At 35.2% G+C, this 15,310-nt stretch overlaps 2 protein-coding genes across 3 annotated transcripts; one reads left to right on the forward strand and one right to left on the reverse strand.

Moving 5' to 3' along the window:
* Window positions 1-1,014: 1,014 nt before the first annotated feature.
* On the reverse strand, window positions 1,015-7,313 carry LOC129885350 (protein XAP5 CIRCADIAN TIMEKEEPER). Its single transcript, XM_055959594.1, has 12 exons — window positions 6,956-7,313; window positions 5,240-5,305; window positions 5,082-5,146; window positions 4,865-4,977; window positions 3,871-3,949; window positions 3,669-3,745; window positions 3,471-3,532; window positions 3,262-3,393; window positions 3,118-3,171; window positions 2,243-2,308; window positions 1,635-1,709; window positions 1,015-1,313 (listed from the first exon to the last, which is right to left on the reverse strand). Exons 1-12 carry the CDS (start codon window positions 7,124-7,126, stop codon window positions 1,263-1,265), a joined length of 1,011 nt encoding a protein of 336 aa, XP_055815569.1. The 5' UTR covers window positions 7,127-7,313; the 3' UTR covers window positions 1,015-1,262.
* A 3,807-nt stretch (window positions 7,314-11,120) lies between these two features.
* On the forward strand, window positions 11,121-15,284 carry LOC129885351 (transcription factor bHLH121). 2 transcript variants are annotated; one of them, XM_055959597.1, is made up of 6 exons: window positions 11,121-11,446; window positions 12,527-12,651; window positions 13,345-13,472; window positions 13,562-14,032; window positions 14,449-14,625; window positions 14,732-15,284. In XM_055959597.1, exons 1-5 carry the CDS (start codon window positions 11,322-11,324, stop codon window positions 14,599-14,601), a joined length of 1,002 nt encoding a protein of 333 aa, XP_055815572.1. In that variant the 5' UTR covers window positions 11,121-11,321; the 3' UTR covers window positions 14,602-14,625; window positions 14,732-15,284. The 2 variants fall into 2 exon arrangements, with proteins under 2 accessions (XP_055815572.1, XP_055815571.1); XM_055959596.1 differs by having other exon boundaries at window positions 11,124-11,446; window positions 12,524-12,651.
* The last annotated feature ends 26 nt before the right edge of the window (window positions 15,285-15,310 follow it).

Consider the following 15,310-nt stretch of genomic DNA (forward strand, 5'->3'; position numbering starts at 1 on the left):
AAATAAAAAGTATCGTTAAAATCGGTAATATTTATTAAAAAGTACTCACCCAAGTAATTTTTCCTTACGAAAATCAGTACTTTTCTCACATGATTTTGATAATTAATGGTTTTCCATGATATATTAGGTGCAGTGTCAGTATAAATAATTAATTAACTTGTTTATAGTAGGTAATTGATCAATTTTTTCAATTTACATATCAAATTTACTACAAGACTTGTAATCCTCCATACTCCCTCTGTCCCAATTTATACGACTAGCTTTCTTTTTTTAATCAATCCCATAAAAAATGATATATTTTTATATCTAATAACAATTTAATTTTAAAATGCTTTTTTTATCCTTAATAAAATATTTTATAGCCACACAAATATATACGACTTATTTTGGATGATAAGCTTCACAAATATTTCTTTCAGATCAAAAGAGTATTAATTAGCTTGCTATAATAGGTAGTAATTGATCCATTTGTCAATTTACCATATTAGATTTGCTATGAAGAGTTATCCGTAGGTCAACTTAACATAATCATATAAAAGTTATTTTGATAGTGTACAAAACTTAAAATCTTCGGAAATCTAAACTTGCTTTCTCGAAAATGTGTGATATACAATGGTGGAATACTATGTAAAATGAGATGCTAAAACTTGTGAATAGTTAAGTCTGGAACTAAAATCACATTTAAGTATTAAATTAGATTATTAGCTATACATGCTTAAGGGCAAGATCTTATTAGTTACACATCTTTGTTCAATTATTTTGCCTTATAAAAGTCATATTAACAATTAGCATGTTCATCATGCTGAGATCGTGAAGGCTAAAAATACAAGTTAACATTTTCAGAAGATCAAATGACTGCACTTTCAGATTACTATGCCTAGCAAGTGGTGTCAACAAATATAAAATGAAGTGAACAGACAACTGAAAGTGGACTTGTGGTGCTCACGTTCCCAACCTGCTAATAATTAAATAAAAAGTTCAACAGGGATATTCTATGGAGACTGGAAAACAATGTAGGATAAGAAATGCAAATAGTAAAACAAATTTCAGCACATTAATAATCTAGAATAGGAGTTCTTAATGCAAAAAGGATAATATATTGGGGGAGTTGAAGAAATACAGCAGCATCCCCTTTGTTCTTACACAAGCAGCATACAAGTAAAAACTGTAGCTTAGGCCCTTTCTGTCTTTAACATGTCAAATGATGGTGAAAAATAGCTATCTTGTTGGCGATGAAGATGAAATCAGCTTTACAATTACACTTAATCCCCGTGGATTGTATATCGTTCCCACTTCTTTGTTGGGTCATATATCTGCAACAGAAAGACAACCAAAGACATATTACCGAGAAAATATCTATACATCATGTTTTATCTTTTCAGTTCCTGATAAGAAAATGCTATACAACATTATGAGTTTGAACGGAAGGGGTGGAAGGGTTCTTCTGAGAGCAACCACAGTTATTTTATTTGGTTAGTTGGAGTATGGTATCAATAGCAGCATTAATATACTTGAGAAATTGGTGTCAACTGAGCACTTAAAAGACGTGACTTGATAATGGTCAATTAAGTCCATTGCCATCCAGTGAAGAGAAAAAACACAAGGGCAAAGGAAAAAAGAAATAGAGATGTTACCTCCCACCGTGAAGCTGGAAATATATGCTTGTTCTTTTCATACCAATGCCTCTCTACAACTTTCCCAGCATGTGACTGCAAAGCAGTTGTAACACAATTGAATTTTTTTAAAAATCAACACAGTTGGAATGGACAAGTGACTTGAACGAATATATAAAGTATCAACTAATTTATAGTCCTCTTCTTTATATAAGAAGATAAAGAATGGATTTGAAAGATCATCAGCACCCACATGCAGAAACTAACATTTATGGGATCCCTCCCCCTTCCTCTCTGTTGCACACACTCTCAGGGCTTTTATGTTCTCTGTAATTAACATTGTTTCCAGGACATCACACTAGATAATTTGCTATTGAGGTTAATTTCGGAGGAACGGATAGAAAGAGAAAGGAAAAACTAAAAAGATAACCTTCTTCTATTTGATAAAGTAGCATATGTCAAGCTACACCCAAAGTTTTTTTTAATCAGTCAACGGCATCCCAAAATTAATTACAACATGTATTATACTTAGCATTCAGTACGATATATCACGGTGAAAAGAATGTGAAACCACCACAGTTAAAAATCACTGAACATGGAGAAAATGGATCTGCAATAGGAAACCATACCTCATCTTTCTCAATAGTAGCATCAGCAATGGTCCGCACATCTTCATGGACATCAAAGTGAAAAAGCTGTCAAGAGTAGAAAAGATTTTTTTGAGTAACAGCCACAGGATCTAATAAAAGTGGAAACAAAACTAGAAATCAGGTAGTTGACATCACAGAACATGACGTAACTCGTAAGGCATTATACAAAGACCAAGACGCAGACTTACAGATACATAGTTTAAAAAAAAATTGTAATTACTATTGTTGGACATTCTTTTAATTACACACGTGAAAGGATGTGTGTGTGCTCCTTTACTTGTAAAATAAGCTTATATAAAGAGTTATGGGTGATAGTCACATAGAATAGATGTAAAATGGAAACTGTAGGTATCCTTCAAATTTCAATAATTGTGTTAGCCAAAGCGTAGTTGTTGGCAAAAAAAAAAAGATAAACTGAACACACTAAAAAGATCTTTCCTTGGCATTCTAATCAAGGAAATATTTATCTATAAACTGAATTAAACACTTAAAGAAATGTAAACAAGAAAATTAATGTATTATCAGGCAACAGAAATGTTAATTTTGTGGTGGCCACTGGCCAATACTCGTCAGCTCAGCAGCGAGGATTGCATTTGCATGAGGCGGTTCTACTACACAGCCACCTCTAACTCCCCATGTACTTCATCCTTTTCTTTCAAATGCTATTTTTGATAAATAATAGAGTTCTATTGAAGGAAAAACGCACTCAGTACAGCAGAGAGATTCTACTTCTTTGACTGATTAATGTGAAAATATTGGAAACGGTATCTTAGTACTCTTCTTTTCTAAGACATAAGCGACAAGCTACGTGATGCATCAACTTCACCAGAATATAGGTCGGGATTGAACATTACCGGTCCACTCTTTCCCCTGGCTTTGTTTATAATCAGCTCATAGAAACTGTGTTGCTGAACATTCAACAAAATTGGTAGTAAGTTAGCCAATATTCAGCATGTTAGAAGGTAAGACATGAATCACACAAGTAAGAAGGATCTTACATGAGGAATGATTAGATCTTCTTTCACATAAAGAAGATTCTCCAATGAAGTAGTTCGAACCTCTCGAAACTCAGGCGCAAGCTGCTGCTGAACTGCTCGAAGAAACTCTCCTATGCTATCACCCTTCCGCACCTGGAAATGTTAGTAGTTCAAGTGAATTCAAAAGTTTGGACAACCTTTTGGGCTCTTCATGCCTAGTAGTTACTAACCTGGATCGCACGTCTATGGCCTGTTCCATCCCAATAGCTGTAAGTTATCTGTAGAGGCTCGTCTAGAAATATTGCAAGAGAAACAATCAGAAGCTAAGCTTCTTCAAAGTTCAAACACTTCAGAATTCTAGGAAGCTGTTCCCAAAGACAGGGTAAGGGAATACTAAAAAAATGTTTAAGTAAGAATAATATACTTACTTTTGATTAGCTCCTGCTCACGCATCCACTGTTTACGTAGCCTTTCACGTTCGGCTTGCTCCTCCGCCTCCCTCTCACTGAAAAAGTGCACTTTGAATTCCAAATTACATTAATGAGTAAAAAGGCCAAAATAGAACATGATAAGTAAAAAAGAAGTAGAAAGGGTTTATCTTGGGGGAGGCAGATTGTAGGAATGCCCAACCTGTCAGGCAAGAAGCTTGTCTCTACGGTAGGATCTTTCCCAAATTTTCTCCACATGCGCTTGTCAGATTCTTCATTCTCTATATAGTAGATGAAAGTGAAAATGGAACTATAAGTACTATGCCATCACAATCTGAACCTAATTTATATCTTGTTAAAATATTAGCAAAAATACTGTTTAGACATGCTCATGTTGTGGATGGCCCTGCACATATACACATAAATATACTCATGTACATCTGATCACACTTGATACTTGATAGTGTCATAGTCGCCCGCACCACAACAAACATCCTTAGGATACTATATCTTGATGGGGAAGAACAGAAAAATTAGAGTGAGGAAGAGATGATAAATGACACAAGATTTTCATTAAAGAAGACATGAACTGTAGGATATCTACTATCAGAAGCTCATGAATCCTAAGTGCATTTTCCTCCAAAGCAGAAATCATGCCAAACTGCAGATTTATGTGATCGAACAGACTAAGCAGAAAGTTCTCATACAATTAATACTGGGACAATTGTGACATGTGCATGTCAGAGTTCCAAAAATGAGATGTCACAAGCCTTGTACCATCTAATTACTAGCAATATCCCCAAAATCTTCATCCCGACGAAACTAGAAAATAGAAATACAACAACCATCCCATCCCCTTCCCGCCTAATAGTAAAGGAGGGAAAGTAAAATCTCACTCTAAGGTAGATAACTCAAGTGACACTGAATAATGTGTTCTGAAACATGGCAAAATCAAACTAATACTACAAACTGAGAAGACTGCTAATTATTCAGCTTGTTTGGCAAATTAGATTGAATGCAGCATCAAGAAAGCTACCCAATCTTCATGTCCAGACAGAAGATTACATACTTTAACTAAATATCATAATCATGGTTTCCATAAATTTTCACTTCAAAAAGGAGCAGGTGAATGAAATAGACCCAATTGCTCAGGTAGACCTCAAATTTCAAGACTAGATTAGAAATTTATTTCTTACTATTTTCCTCGTCTTCATCTTCATTGACATTATCCAAATCATCACAAAATGAGAGTCGAGGGTCAGCCTTGATCTTCCTCTTCTTAAGCTTTTGTAACTGTAGCTCTTCTTCCCTGTGACAGAAGAATCAGTTGACAAATTAAACATACATCACAATAAAATTCATATATATTACACTATTTCAGCTAATGCCACGATAAGTAGAAAATACACTCACTCTTGTTGCAACTTCTGAAGCTTCTCCTTCTCTTCCTCTTCAAGCTTGGTTTTGATAGTGACCCTCTACCACAAATGAACCGAAATACAAGAGCAATTAATTAACCTAAGATGATGTTGAAAATTAAGAAATGCATATAAGCAAACAAATTGGCTCACCTTCTCAACATATTGCTCCCTTGTGACAAGACCCACAGTTTCCTTTTTAAACGCAGTCTCAAGAATCTGAAAAAACATATTTCAATAATGAGAATTAACCTAAGCAACAATGTCAAAAAAATACATCAACTTGTCTATTCAGTGAGTCAACAAGTAAAAAAAAAACCATTAAAACAACTCTTCCTTACAAGAAGAGGAGCATGTCTAATTCGCTATGAGCAAAAGGCTGAATAAACTCAGGCTCTATAAAAGTCAAACCTTGTGAGTTACATTTCAATAGATAACAATTAATAAACTAGGCCTTAATCCCAAACTAGTTGAGGTCAGACTATGTGAATCATTTATATCCATTCTGCTCTATTGATTCAATCTCATACCAAATTAGTAATAGTTCTCTGGTCTATTTGGACCCATTATATGCAAAACTAGATACTTTTGCATATCAGTTAAAAATTAATGAAATAAAAGAATAAGCGTTGTATGCAAGTGTAATCGAAACCTCGGATACACAGAGGCTGAAATAAGTTTAGGTGTAACAGAAGTCCCAGATATCTTTTAAGTTTTTTTTTTTTAAAACCATGGTGTACAGACCAGCTTTTGCACACCTCTACTAATTCCTCGGATACCTACCACCTCCCAGGAATACCAAGGCTAGGAAGAAATCACCTAGTGTTTTTTTCTCTGAGTTCTCATTCCACTTCATTGACCACTAGGCAAGTTAATTTCAATATAAAACAATTGATCAATTACACCTTAATCCCAGACTAGTTGTCGACTAAATGAATCATTTACATCCATTCTGCTCTATTGGCGCAATTTTATACCAAATTAGCTCTCTCTATCAAAAATATTCACTCCTGCATACCAGTTAAAAATAAATTAAAATAAAAGAACGAGCTTTGTACAATCCTTTGGTTAATACATCTACAGGTTGTTCCTGAGTTGGCAGATAGGTCACTTTGATCAAACCTTGTTGTGACCTTTCTCTAATGAAGTGACAATCTATTTCTATGTGCTTTGTCCTTTCATGGTATACTGGATTTGCTGCAATCTGAATTGCAGCCTTGCTATCACTATACACTTGCACTGGCAACTTGACTTCAGCCTCTACTTCTTTCAACATGCCAAGCAACCATACTAACTCTGACGCAGTAGAAGCCGTGCTTCTATACTCAGCCTCAACTGAGCTCTTGATACTGTGGTCTGCTTCTTGGCTTTCCATGATACCAAAGACTTCCCAATCTTAATCATGTAGCCTGTAACAGACTTTCTGGTGAGTGGACAAGAAGCCCAATCTGCATCACAAAATGCAGTAACCTGATTATCTGAGCAACTGGACAGTAGTATGCCTTGTCCAGGTTGCCTCTTTAAGTACCTGACCACTCTTAGTGCAGCATCCATGTGAGACTTTTTTGGCTGATGTAGAAACTGACTTAATGTCTGAGTACTAAAGCATATGTCTGGTCTTGTCATATTGAGATACAAAAGCTTGCCTATAAGCTTTTGATACACTGTTTGATCTATCAAAGGATCATCTGATTCTTCTTGCTTCTTATTCACATGTTCATCATACTGCTTTGATGTTAGTTTGACATTAACATCTATAGGTGTTCCTGCAGGCTTAGCTGCTGTCATAACAACCTCTGCTATAAGTTCAAGGGCAAACAAATAAATTAAAATAAAAGAACGAGCTTTGTATGCAAGTGTAACGCAAACCTCAGATGTACTGGACCCAAATTGAAGAAGACCAGGTTGACCTTTAGATGAAGCAGTCTTGTTCTTGAGCTCCTGAATTTTTCGCCTCTCTGCTTCTCTCTGCTTTTCAAGCCGTCGGATTCTGACGGCGTCCTGGGCCGTGCCCACGTAACCATCTCCCATGCCCGACATTTTTCCTTAAATTTCTTATTCTAGGGCACAAAAATTTGAATTTGAACAATGGATTCTTCTTACGGCAAGATGATTATTCGTGAGCGAGGAAAATTGGGGCGTAAGTTGGTTCACAATCTTAAACCACGGCAACAAAATCAAGTACCGAAAGTGTAAGTATTGGTTAATTACAAAGACCTGCCTGGAGGTTTCTCTTAATAACGATTATCTTCCCCATAGTTTTACATGTTACACAAATCCCTCTCGTTTTTACTTTTTTTTTTTATCTTCCCCATAGTTTAAAATGTTACATCCTTTATAACCTATATGTTGTTCATTTTAACCACAAAATATTTGTTGTTTAAAGTTTTTATCAAACACAACAACAACATATCTAATATAATTTTACAAGTAGAGTCTATAGACACATAAATTTTTTTAGATTTAATTCATCTCAAATTTGGATTAAATTCATAGTTTTGGATTAAATAATTATTTTGGACTGCACAATTTATAAATAAGTCCATTTTATTTATTAAATTCAAGTCTAAGGTCCATTTCATCTTGAGAACCAACTTCATGCCACATGTCAAGATGACTTGGCATCCCAATCAAGTTAATGACCAACAAGAGGATGTCACGTGTTCATATGATGTGGCGATCTTGATCAATGTTTAACAACCAATCAAAAAAACAACCTTATCACATAATAGTTGTGATAAGTTTGAATACTTACAAAAATTAATCAAAAGAAGGCAAAAGAGTTCATCCACATTTGGACCGCCTTCCTCCTACAACTATTAATAGGAGGGTTACATAATTTTCCGAGGACAATCTGCAAGCATTGGAGAAAAGCTACCACACCAACTACATAGTTCTTCAAAGGAGTGGTCAATAGAGTTCTTCCTGGAGATCGACTTGAAACAACGAAGCGCTTTTTGATGTTCTCGGAGATCAAACACATCTCAAGGAAGTCTACATCCTCCTGCATTCGAGAAATACGTTACTGTTGGCCCTCAAATTATGAAAACTTATTAGGAGAAAAGAATCAAGAGAACAACGGAATTGTACTCACAAATATTCATCAATAAAATTATTTTTTCTTTTATTTATTTTGATTGCAGTTAATTTTCAGCACTATGAAAATTTATTGCAAACAAATTTGGCACGCCTAGTAGGACCAATTCTGCTCTTCATCTCTTCCTCCTACAAATCTAAGAACTACAAATTCAACTACAACAATGAACTGCAAAGAAATCAATGATATTTTATATAAGGCAAATCTCAAAGCTAGCAACGTGAATAATCGGAGTTCTACATTTCTTTAGAGAAAGGAGGATTTCATACTACGACTTTAGAGAGCAAAATCCATTTCTTCCCTTCAGATGGAATCTCTCAAACTGGCTTCAACTATGAGAATTTCGTAAATTAGACAAATTCATTTACCTCAACAAAGGTTAACGTCATGATAACTGATGTAGTCAACGTCGATGAACAACTTGCTGTTATGACACAAACTATTGAGGCATTAAAAAAATCTATTGAAGATAAAGATCTTCAAATCGCCCAACATATGAGCAAATTAGATCTCTATTGCTCTGGAGAGTCAAGTCACAACCTAGCACCGCAAGAAAAAGTGATATCGAATCTCCCACCAAGTTAGTTGAATCTTAATGTGCAAAGAAAGCTGCTTTAGTGGCTACTCTAACGATTCAACAACTACAAGATATGATTGCAAATACCATCAAAGCTCAATACAGTGGTCCATCACAAAGTTCTTTAGGATACTCAAAGTCGTGTTCTTCTTGATGAATAAATTAACTACAACCAAAATATATAAAAGACAAAGTAATTTTATTGATGAATATTTGTGAGTACAATTCCATTGTTCTCTTGATTCTTTTCTCCTAATAAGTTTTCATAATTCGAGGGCCAACAGTAGCGTATTTCTCGAATGCAGGAGGATATAAACTTTCTTGAGATGTGTTTGATCTCCAGGAACGTCAGAAAGCGTTTTGTCTTTTCAAATCGATCTCTAAGAAGAAATCTGTTGACCACTCTTTCGAAGAACTATGTAGTTGGTGTGGTAGCTTTTCTCCAATGCTTGCAGATTGTCCTCAGAAAATTATGTAACCCTCCTATTTATAGTTGTAGGAAGAAGGCAGTCCAAATGCAGATGAACTATTTTGCCTTCTTCTGACTGGTTCTTATAAGTCTTCAAGTTTATCACAACTACTATGTGATAATGTTGTTTTTTGATTGGTTGTTGAACTTTAACCGGGATCACCACATCATTTGAACACGTGTCATCCTCTTGTTGGTCTTTAACTTGATTGAGATGCCAAGTTATTTTGACATGTGACATGAGCTTGGGTCTCAAGATGAAATGGACCTCAAACTTGAATTTAATAAATAAAATGGACTTATTTATAAATTGTGTAGTCCAAAATAATTATTCAACGAAAAACTATGAATTTAATCCAAATTTGAGATGAATTAAATATAACGAAATTTATGTGTCTACGGCTACATCCTTTATAACCTACATATTGTTCATTTTAACCACAAAATATTTGTTGTTTAAATTTGTTATCAAACACAACAACAACATATCTAATATAATTTTACAAATAGAGTCTGGAAGATAGAGAGTATGTAGACTTTACTCCTAGCTCATGGAGGTAGAAAAGTTATTTACGGAATACCCTTAATTTAAGTGCAATAAATTAAAATATTTATGAAAAACAAATATGACAATGACGCACACATGTCAATTGTTAAGAAAGAAAATAAACTGTAACAAGAACAAAAATAATGTGAGAAACACAATAGACAACAAATAGTAACAAATATCAAAAATAAGAAAACTTATATGTATAAGGTAATATTATGATGGACACAATCCTTCCAGACTTCCGCCAAGCCTGATCCTACTGAAAAGTGAGTCAAGGTCCAAACACCTACTAACTTTCTGCCTTAATTCGCAACTCTCACATCCTCTCATTTAAGGTTGTGTTTTCAGTAAGTTGCATCATGTCATGTCTAATCACTTTTTTCTATTACTTTTTTGGTCTATTTCTACCTTTCTTCATACCTACTATGACCAACCTGTCATACCTCATCATTAGGGTTACAACACCATCTCCTCTTCACATGTTCAAAAATACTGATCTCGGTATCCTTATCTTATCCACCATAAACACAATATAAATTTTATCTTAAACTTAATCCCAAATATCTAGCTTATTCCATCAAACTTGAGATTGTACATAATCTTAATATCACTTAGAGATTTTTTTATGCGAATAGTTTTAGCCAATACTTTATAGTTTATACACCGTCACTAACCACCACCACCACCAACTGCCTCTATCATCACAAGTTCACAGTCACTGCCATCATTGTCAACCACTATTACATTCGTCAACAACCAACCACCACCACTATCAACCATTTTTGTCATCACAATCACTACCGCTGTCAACTACTATTATTAGTCGCTAGCACACTTATGACCTCTATCATCATAATTATAACCACTTCCACCACCACCGTCGCCACCTCTACTATCACTATCAACTATTACCATAAATAACTATATCAATACATACTACATACTACCAATCACCTTCATCATTATAACTGAACCATCGTCACTATCAATCACCCTTATTACGTTAGACATGACAACACCAATCACCTCAATCTATTTCCATGATTACTAGTGAATATAATTTTTTTATTTTTTATATTAAATAATAATTATTTATTTTATTAAATTTATATATTTAATTATTTTTTTCTTTGAATGATATATTTATTATATTTTACTTATAAATAAATTTGATATTTCAGATTAGGCTTCCTAATTCTAATTAAACAAATAAGACCTAAATCCAATTTGGACATTATTACATACAAATTGACGAGAGATTCAAGAAGGTTAAAAAAACTAAGAACCCAATACTCCACAGGTTTTATATGCAACTATCCTATTGGAAGAAAGTCGGAGTGTTATATTTTCAAGAAAGAAGTTGAAAACGAAAAGGGAAAATAAAAATTTACTTAAAAAAAAAGATAACGGATAACGTGAAGGTGGAATTTCGCATCGGAAAGCACTGCGAAGAACAGAAAAAAAAAACAGTGCATAAATTGTTGTTCTTCGACTTCAAAACCCTAGATTCCCAATTCAATTCGCGGCGGTAAAGTGCAGAAGATGGATCAATTAAACCACGGCGCCCTCTATCAGTCGAATCAGCTTCCAAATCACTGTTTAACAGAGTTAAATCAGTTTCCTCCTGATGTTTCTATGCCTCCCAATGGCTTGCATTCTGAATCAAGGTAAAATTTTATGTATTTCCAGCTTACGTTTTGTATCTAGCATGTTTAATTGATGTATCGAGATTATGCCCATATTCATGCGATTGAATTTTAATTATGCTACTTCAATTAGTATTTTTTAGAAGTTCCAATTTTCAAAGGAATAGTAAAATCAATGGAGAACACAGCACCAAATTTAATTAATCGAGCTTCTTATTGATCGCAAAGACCTATATCTCATTTATAGCTCTTTTCACATTTGCTGGTAGAGAAAGCTGGAGCAATTGGTGTGTCCTGCTAAAATGGTTAACTCCTTAGGGTTGTGTGGCATTATAAAGGTGTGGTTGTTCTTTGATCAGTGGGTAGTGGGATTCTCCATTTCAAGATATGGTAGGACTTTGAGTTAAGAATATACTTGCTCTGGAGTTTCTTTTGGGGTGATCTGAGAACATAGAGAAAGTGAGAAGACTTGTAAACAGAGTTGTGACTCGTTCAGTTCAGTCCTCTACATTTGCTGTTTACTTTTGTGATTTTTTTGTCTATTATCATTCTGAGATGTAATGTTAAAGCGGGCAGCTCAGAATTTTGATTCTCTTGGAACTATGTGGGGAAATTCTTAGGCACAGCAAGTGCTGATACATTGTGTTGTTCCCAGACTTAACTGTTTTACAAGTATGACAGAATAAATATGCACAATACAATGAAGCAATCCAGAGGCGGAACTAGGATTTTAAGTATATGGGGTTCTGGATTCTAGAAGAAACTACTTACTGCGTTCTAGATAATTTATTTTATACATGTTAAGTGGATTTTTAAACACAAATATAGGATCTGGGCTAAAGTTAGTGCGTTCTGCCAAACCCGTAGACAGGCTTGTAGCTCCACCCCTGCTGCAATCAGACAAACATCTAGTTAGCTACATTTAGGGAAAATACTAACCAAATTCTGACAAGCACCTAGTTAGCTACACGTGCAACAGGGTATTTTCTTATATTTTCTTTTCCTTAGCTATATTACAAAGAAATATGAATGTTGTTTCAACACGAGTTCATTGAAACTCTCCTGAACAAACTGATACTAATTCTTCTTCACGCACAGTAGTAAACAAAAACCTGAAGCAGAGCTCAAAGACTCTATTGCTGCAAGAAAAGTGCAGAAAGCAGATCGAGAAAAATTAAGGAGGGACCGCTTAAACGAGCAGTTCATGGAATTAGGAAAGACTCTTGGTAAATTAGTACATCTTTCTTTGATATAATAAACTACTGAGTTCTTGAATTTTGTTTTCTCTGAGCTCGTCAACACATTTGACTGCTGAATGTTATTTTTCCTCATTGAGACATGTTATACTTCCAATTTGAAGCTGCCCATTGACCTTTAGTGTTCTTGTTTTTGTATTTCACTATTTTGTTATGTTTAAGTTTTAAGTCAACTCACTATAGCACTCGTCTTTTTGAGTAGGGATCGTATTTGATTTTGTAGTTCCATGGTGTTTGATTCTGCAAATAGGTTTGTCACTGCTAATGTTTTTATTAATTGTATTCTAGGGTTCATTTTGTACACTGATAACAAAATCTGGTTCCAGTACTATGTTGGGCTTGCAATTTGATTACCTTTTTCTTGTTTCAAATTTAGCTAAATTTCTTTCACATAGTAAGGTATATTGACAATACCGTCTGTTCATTGGTATGATGCTTGTTAATACACCAATTGTTAATACAGAGTACCAAAGGGCTTACCAAACGCCCGGATATCTTATACAGTGTCCAAACACAACTTTGGAATGGAGTACCAAATGATCCCTTAGAGTTAGTTTTTGTGCACAATCTATGTGTACATTCTTTTAGAATAAAACAAACAGGCTCGAAGGGAAAAATAGGTTCAAGCATGAATTCTTATGCAGTCAAAAATTTAATATGCAGATCCTGATAGACCTAAAAATGACAAAGCATCCATCCTAAGTGATACCGTTCAAATGCTGAAGGATTTGACTGCTCAGGTCAGCAGATTAAAATCTGAGTATGCTGCACTTACTGATGAAAGCCGCGAGGTCATATCTCATTACATTCTGAAAGTAATGTTCTACTTTCCCATTTCGTAGCCGTAGAAGTTCTTATTGTTTGTTTTGTTCTCAAGCAGTTGACCCAGGAGAAAAATGATCTCAGAGAAGAGAAGGCATCTCTTAAATCTGATATTGAGAGCCTTAATGCCCAACATCAACAAAGAATGAGGACTATGTATCCATGGGCTGGGATGGATCATTCTATGGTCATGCATCCACCTTCATATCCGTATCCGATGCCCGTTCCGGTTCCAACTGGACCAGTTCCAATGCATCCATCTCTGCAGGCCTATCCATTCTTCAGCAATCATAATCCTGCAGTTGCTCCAAATCCTTCATCTTTTGTTCAATACATGACTCCCAATACATTGATTGAACAGCAACCGACTCAGTATATGTCTCCAATTATACAACCAGGTAGTATGCCCAGACAAGAATCCAGAAACAAGTCATCAGAACAAGGAGAGAGCAGACTTGAGAAAAGAGAAGATTCCAATGAAGTGGCAACAGATTTAGAGCTTAAGACACCTGGATCTACATCTGAGCAGGTTAGTTAGTACTGCTGATTTAGTTGGCCTACTTTCCCTTTTAGGATATCCCAACTTATTTGACCTGTTTCATAAATGGCCAAATCTCTGATATCCAATTATTCAAATTAATATTCGACTACAGCTTTTTTTCCCGTTTTGAATAAGGAAATTTATCAAGCTATTCAACTACTCTTATTTTTCTCTAGCATTGCCTCAGTTTCACTCCACAAAACTGCTTCGCGTTTATATATTTCAACTAGCATATTAAGCATGCATGTACTTATTCCGTTATAATGATTCCCGTGATTCTTCAGGCTTTCTTTTCTTAATTTATTGTTGGTGAGATAGCATTGAATAAAATTGGAGAACAGAATATCTTCTATGGTCTAAAGGAACTTAAATATACCATCATGACATGCTTGCAAATTCTGCAGGACCTTTCATCTGGACAAAAGAAATCCACGAGGTTGCCAAAGAAGGATAACAGCATCACTGACGCAAGTTCCTCAAGTAGATGTTCGTCATCCCATAGTGTACAGGCTGTTTCTTCGAATAGTGTAGTTAGGGGAACAAAGGCGGATGATTGACATTTGGAACTGAATCTGAACCAGGTTAGTACCATTTCTTTTACATTTCCTTTCTAGTGCTATCTTCTATGGCCTAAAGGAACTTTGGCAAATTAAATATACAATCATGACATGCTTGCAAATTCTTCAGGACCTTTCATCTGGTCAAGAGAAATCCAGAAAGTTGCCAAAGAAGGATAACAGCCTCACAGATGGAAGTTCCTCAAGTAGATGTTCGTTTCGTCATCCCATGGTGTACAGATTGTTTCTTCAAAAAGTGTAGTTGGGGGGAACAAAGACGGATGATTGACATTTGGAACCAAATAGGAACCAGGTTATTACCTTTATTACTTTTCCTTTCTAGCTGCTTCTGCTCCATCTGTTGTATAAAAAGGTGCACAATACAGAGTCAGGGAGCTGTTGCCGGTGCAATGGGGTCTGAATTTGGATATTTCTTATGTATCCCCAACAGTTCTAAGGGGGTCGTGACATGGAGACTAGAACTGTGTTCATATATGAGTAATAGTGAATGTAAGGGAAAGCTAGCTAGCTCTCCTTCATGAATTAATGGTGTTAGTGCCATAACATCCATTATCGTCCATCGCCTCACATACCTAATCCTTAAACATATCTACAAAATTGTATCCCTTTTGGGTATGAAATGTTTTGGTGTGTTAAGAAGGTTTAGGTTTTTTGTTATTCTATTTATGTCTTCTCACAAAGACCTGCC

Source organism: Solanum dulcamara, chromosome 4 (genome assembly GCF_947179165.1).
Source record: "Solanum dulcamara chromosome 4, daSolDulc1.2, whole genome shotgun sequence".
NCBI classification, from domain to species: Eukaryota; Viridiplantae; Streptophyta; class Magnoliopsida; order Solanales; family Solanaceae; genus Solanum; species Solanum dulcamara.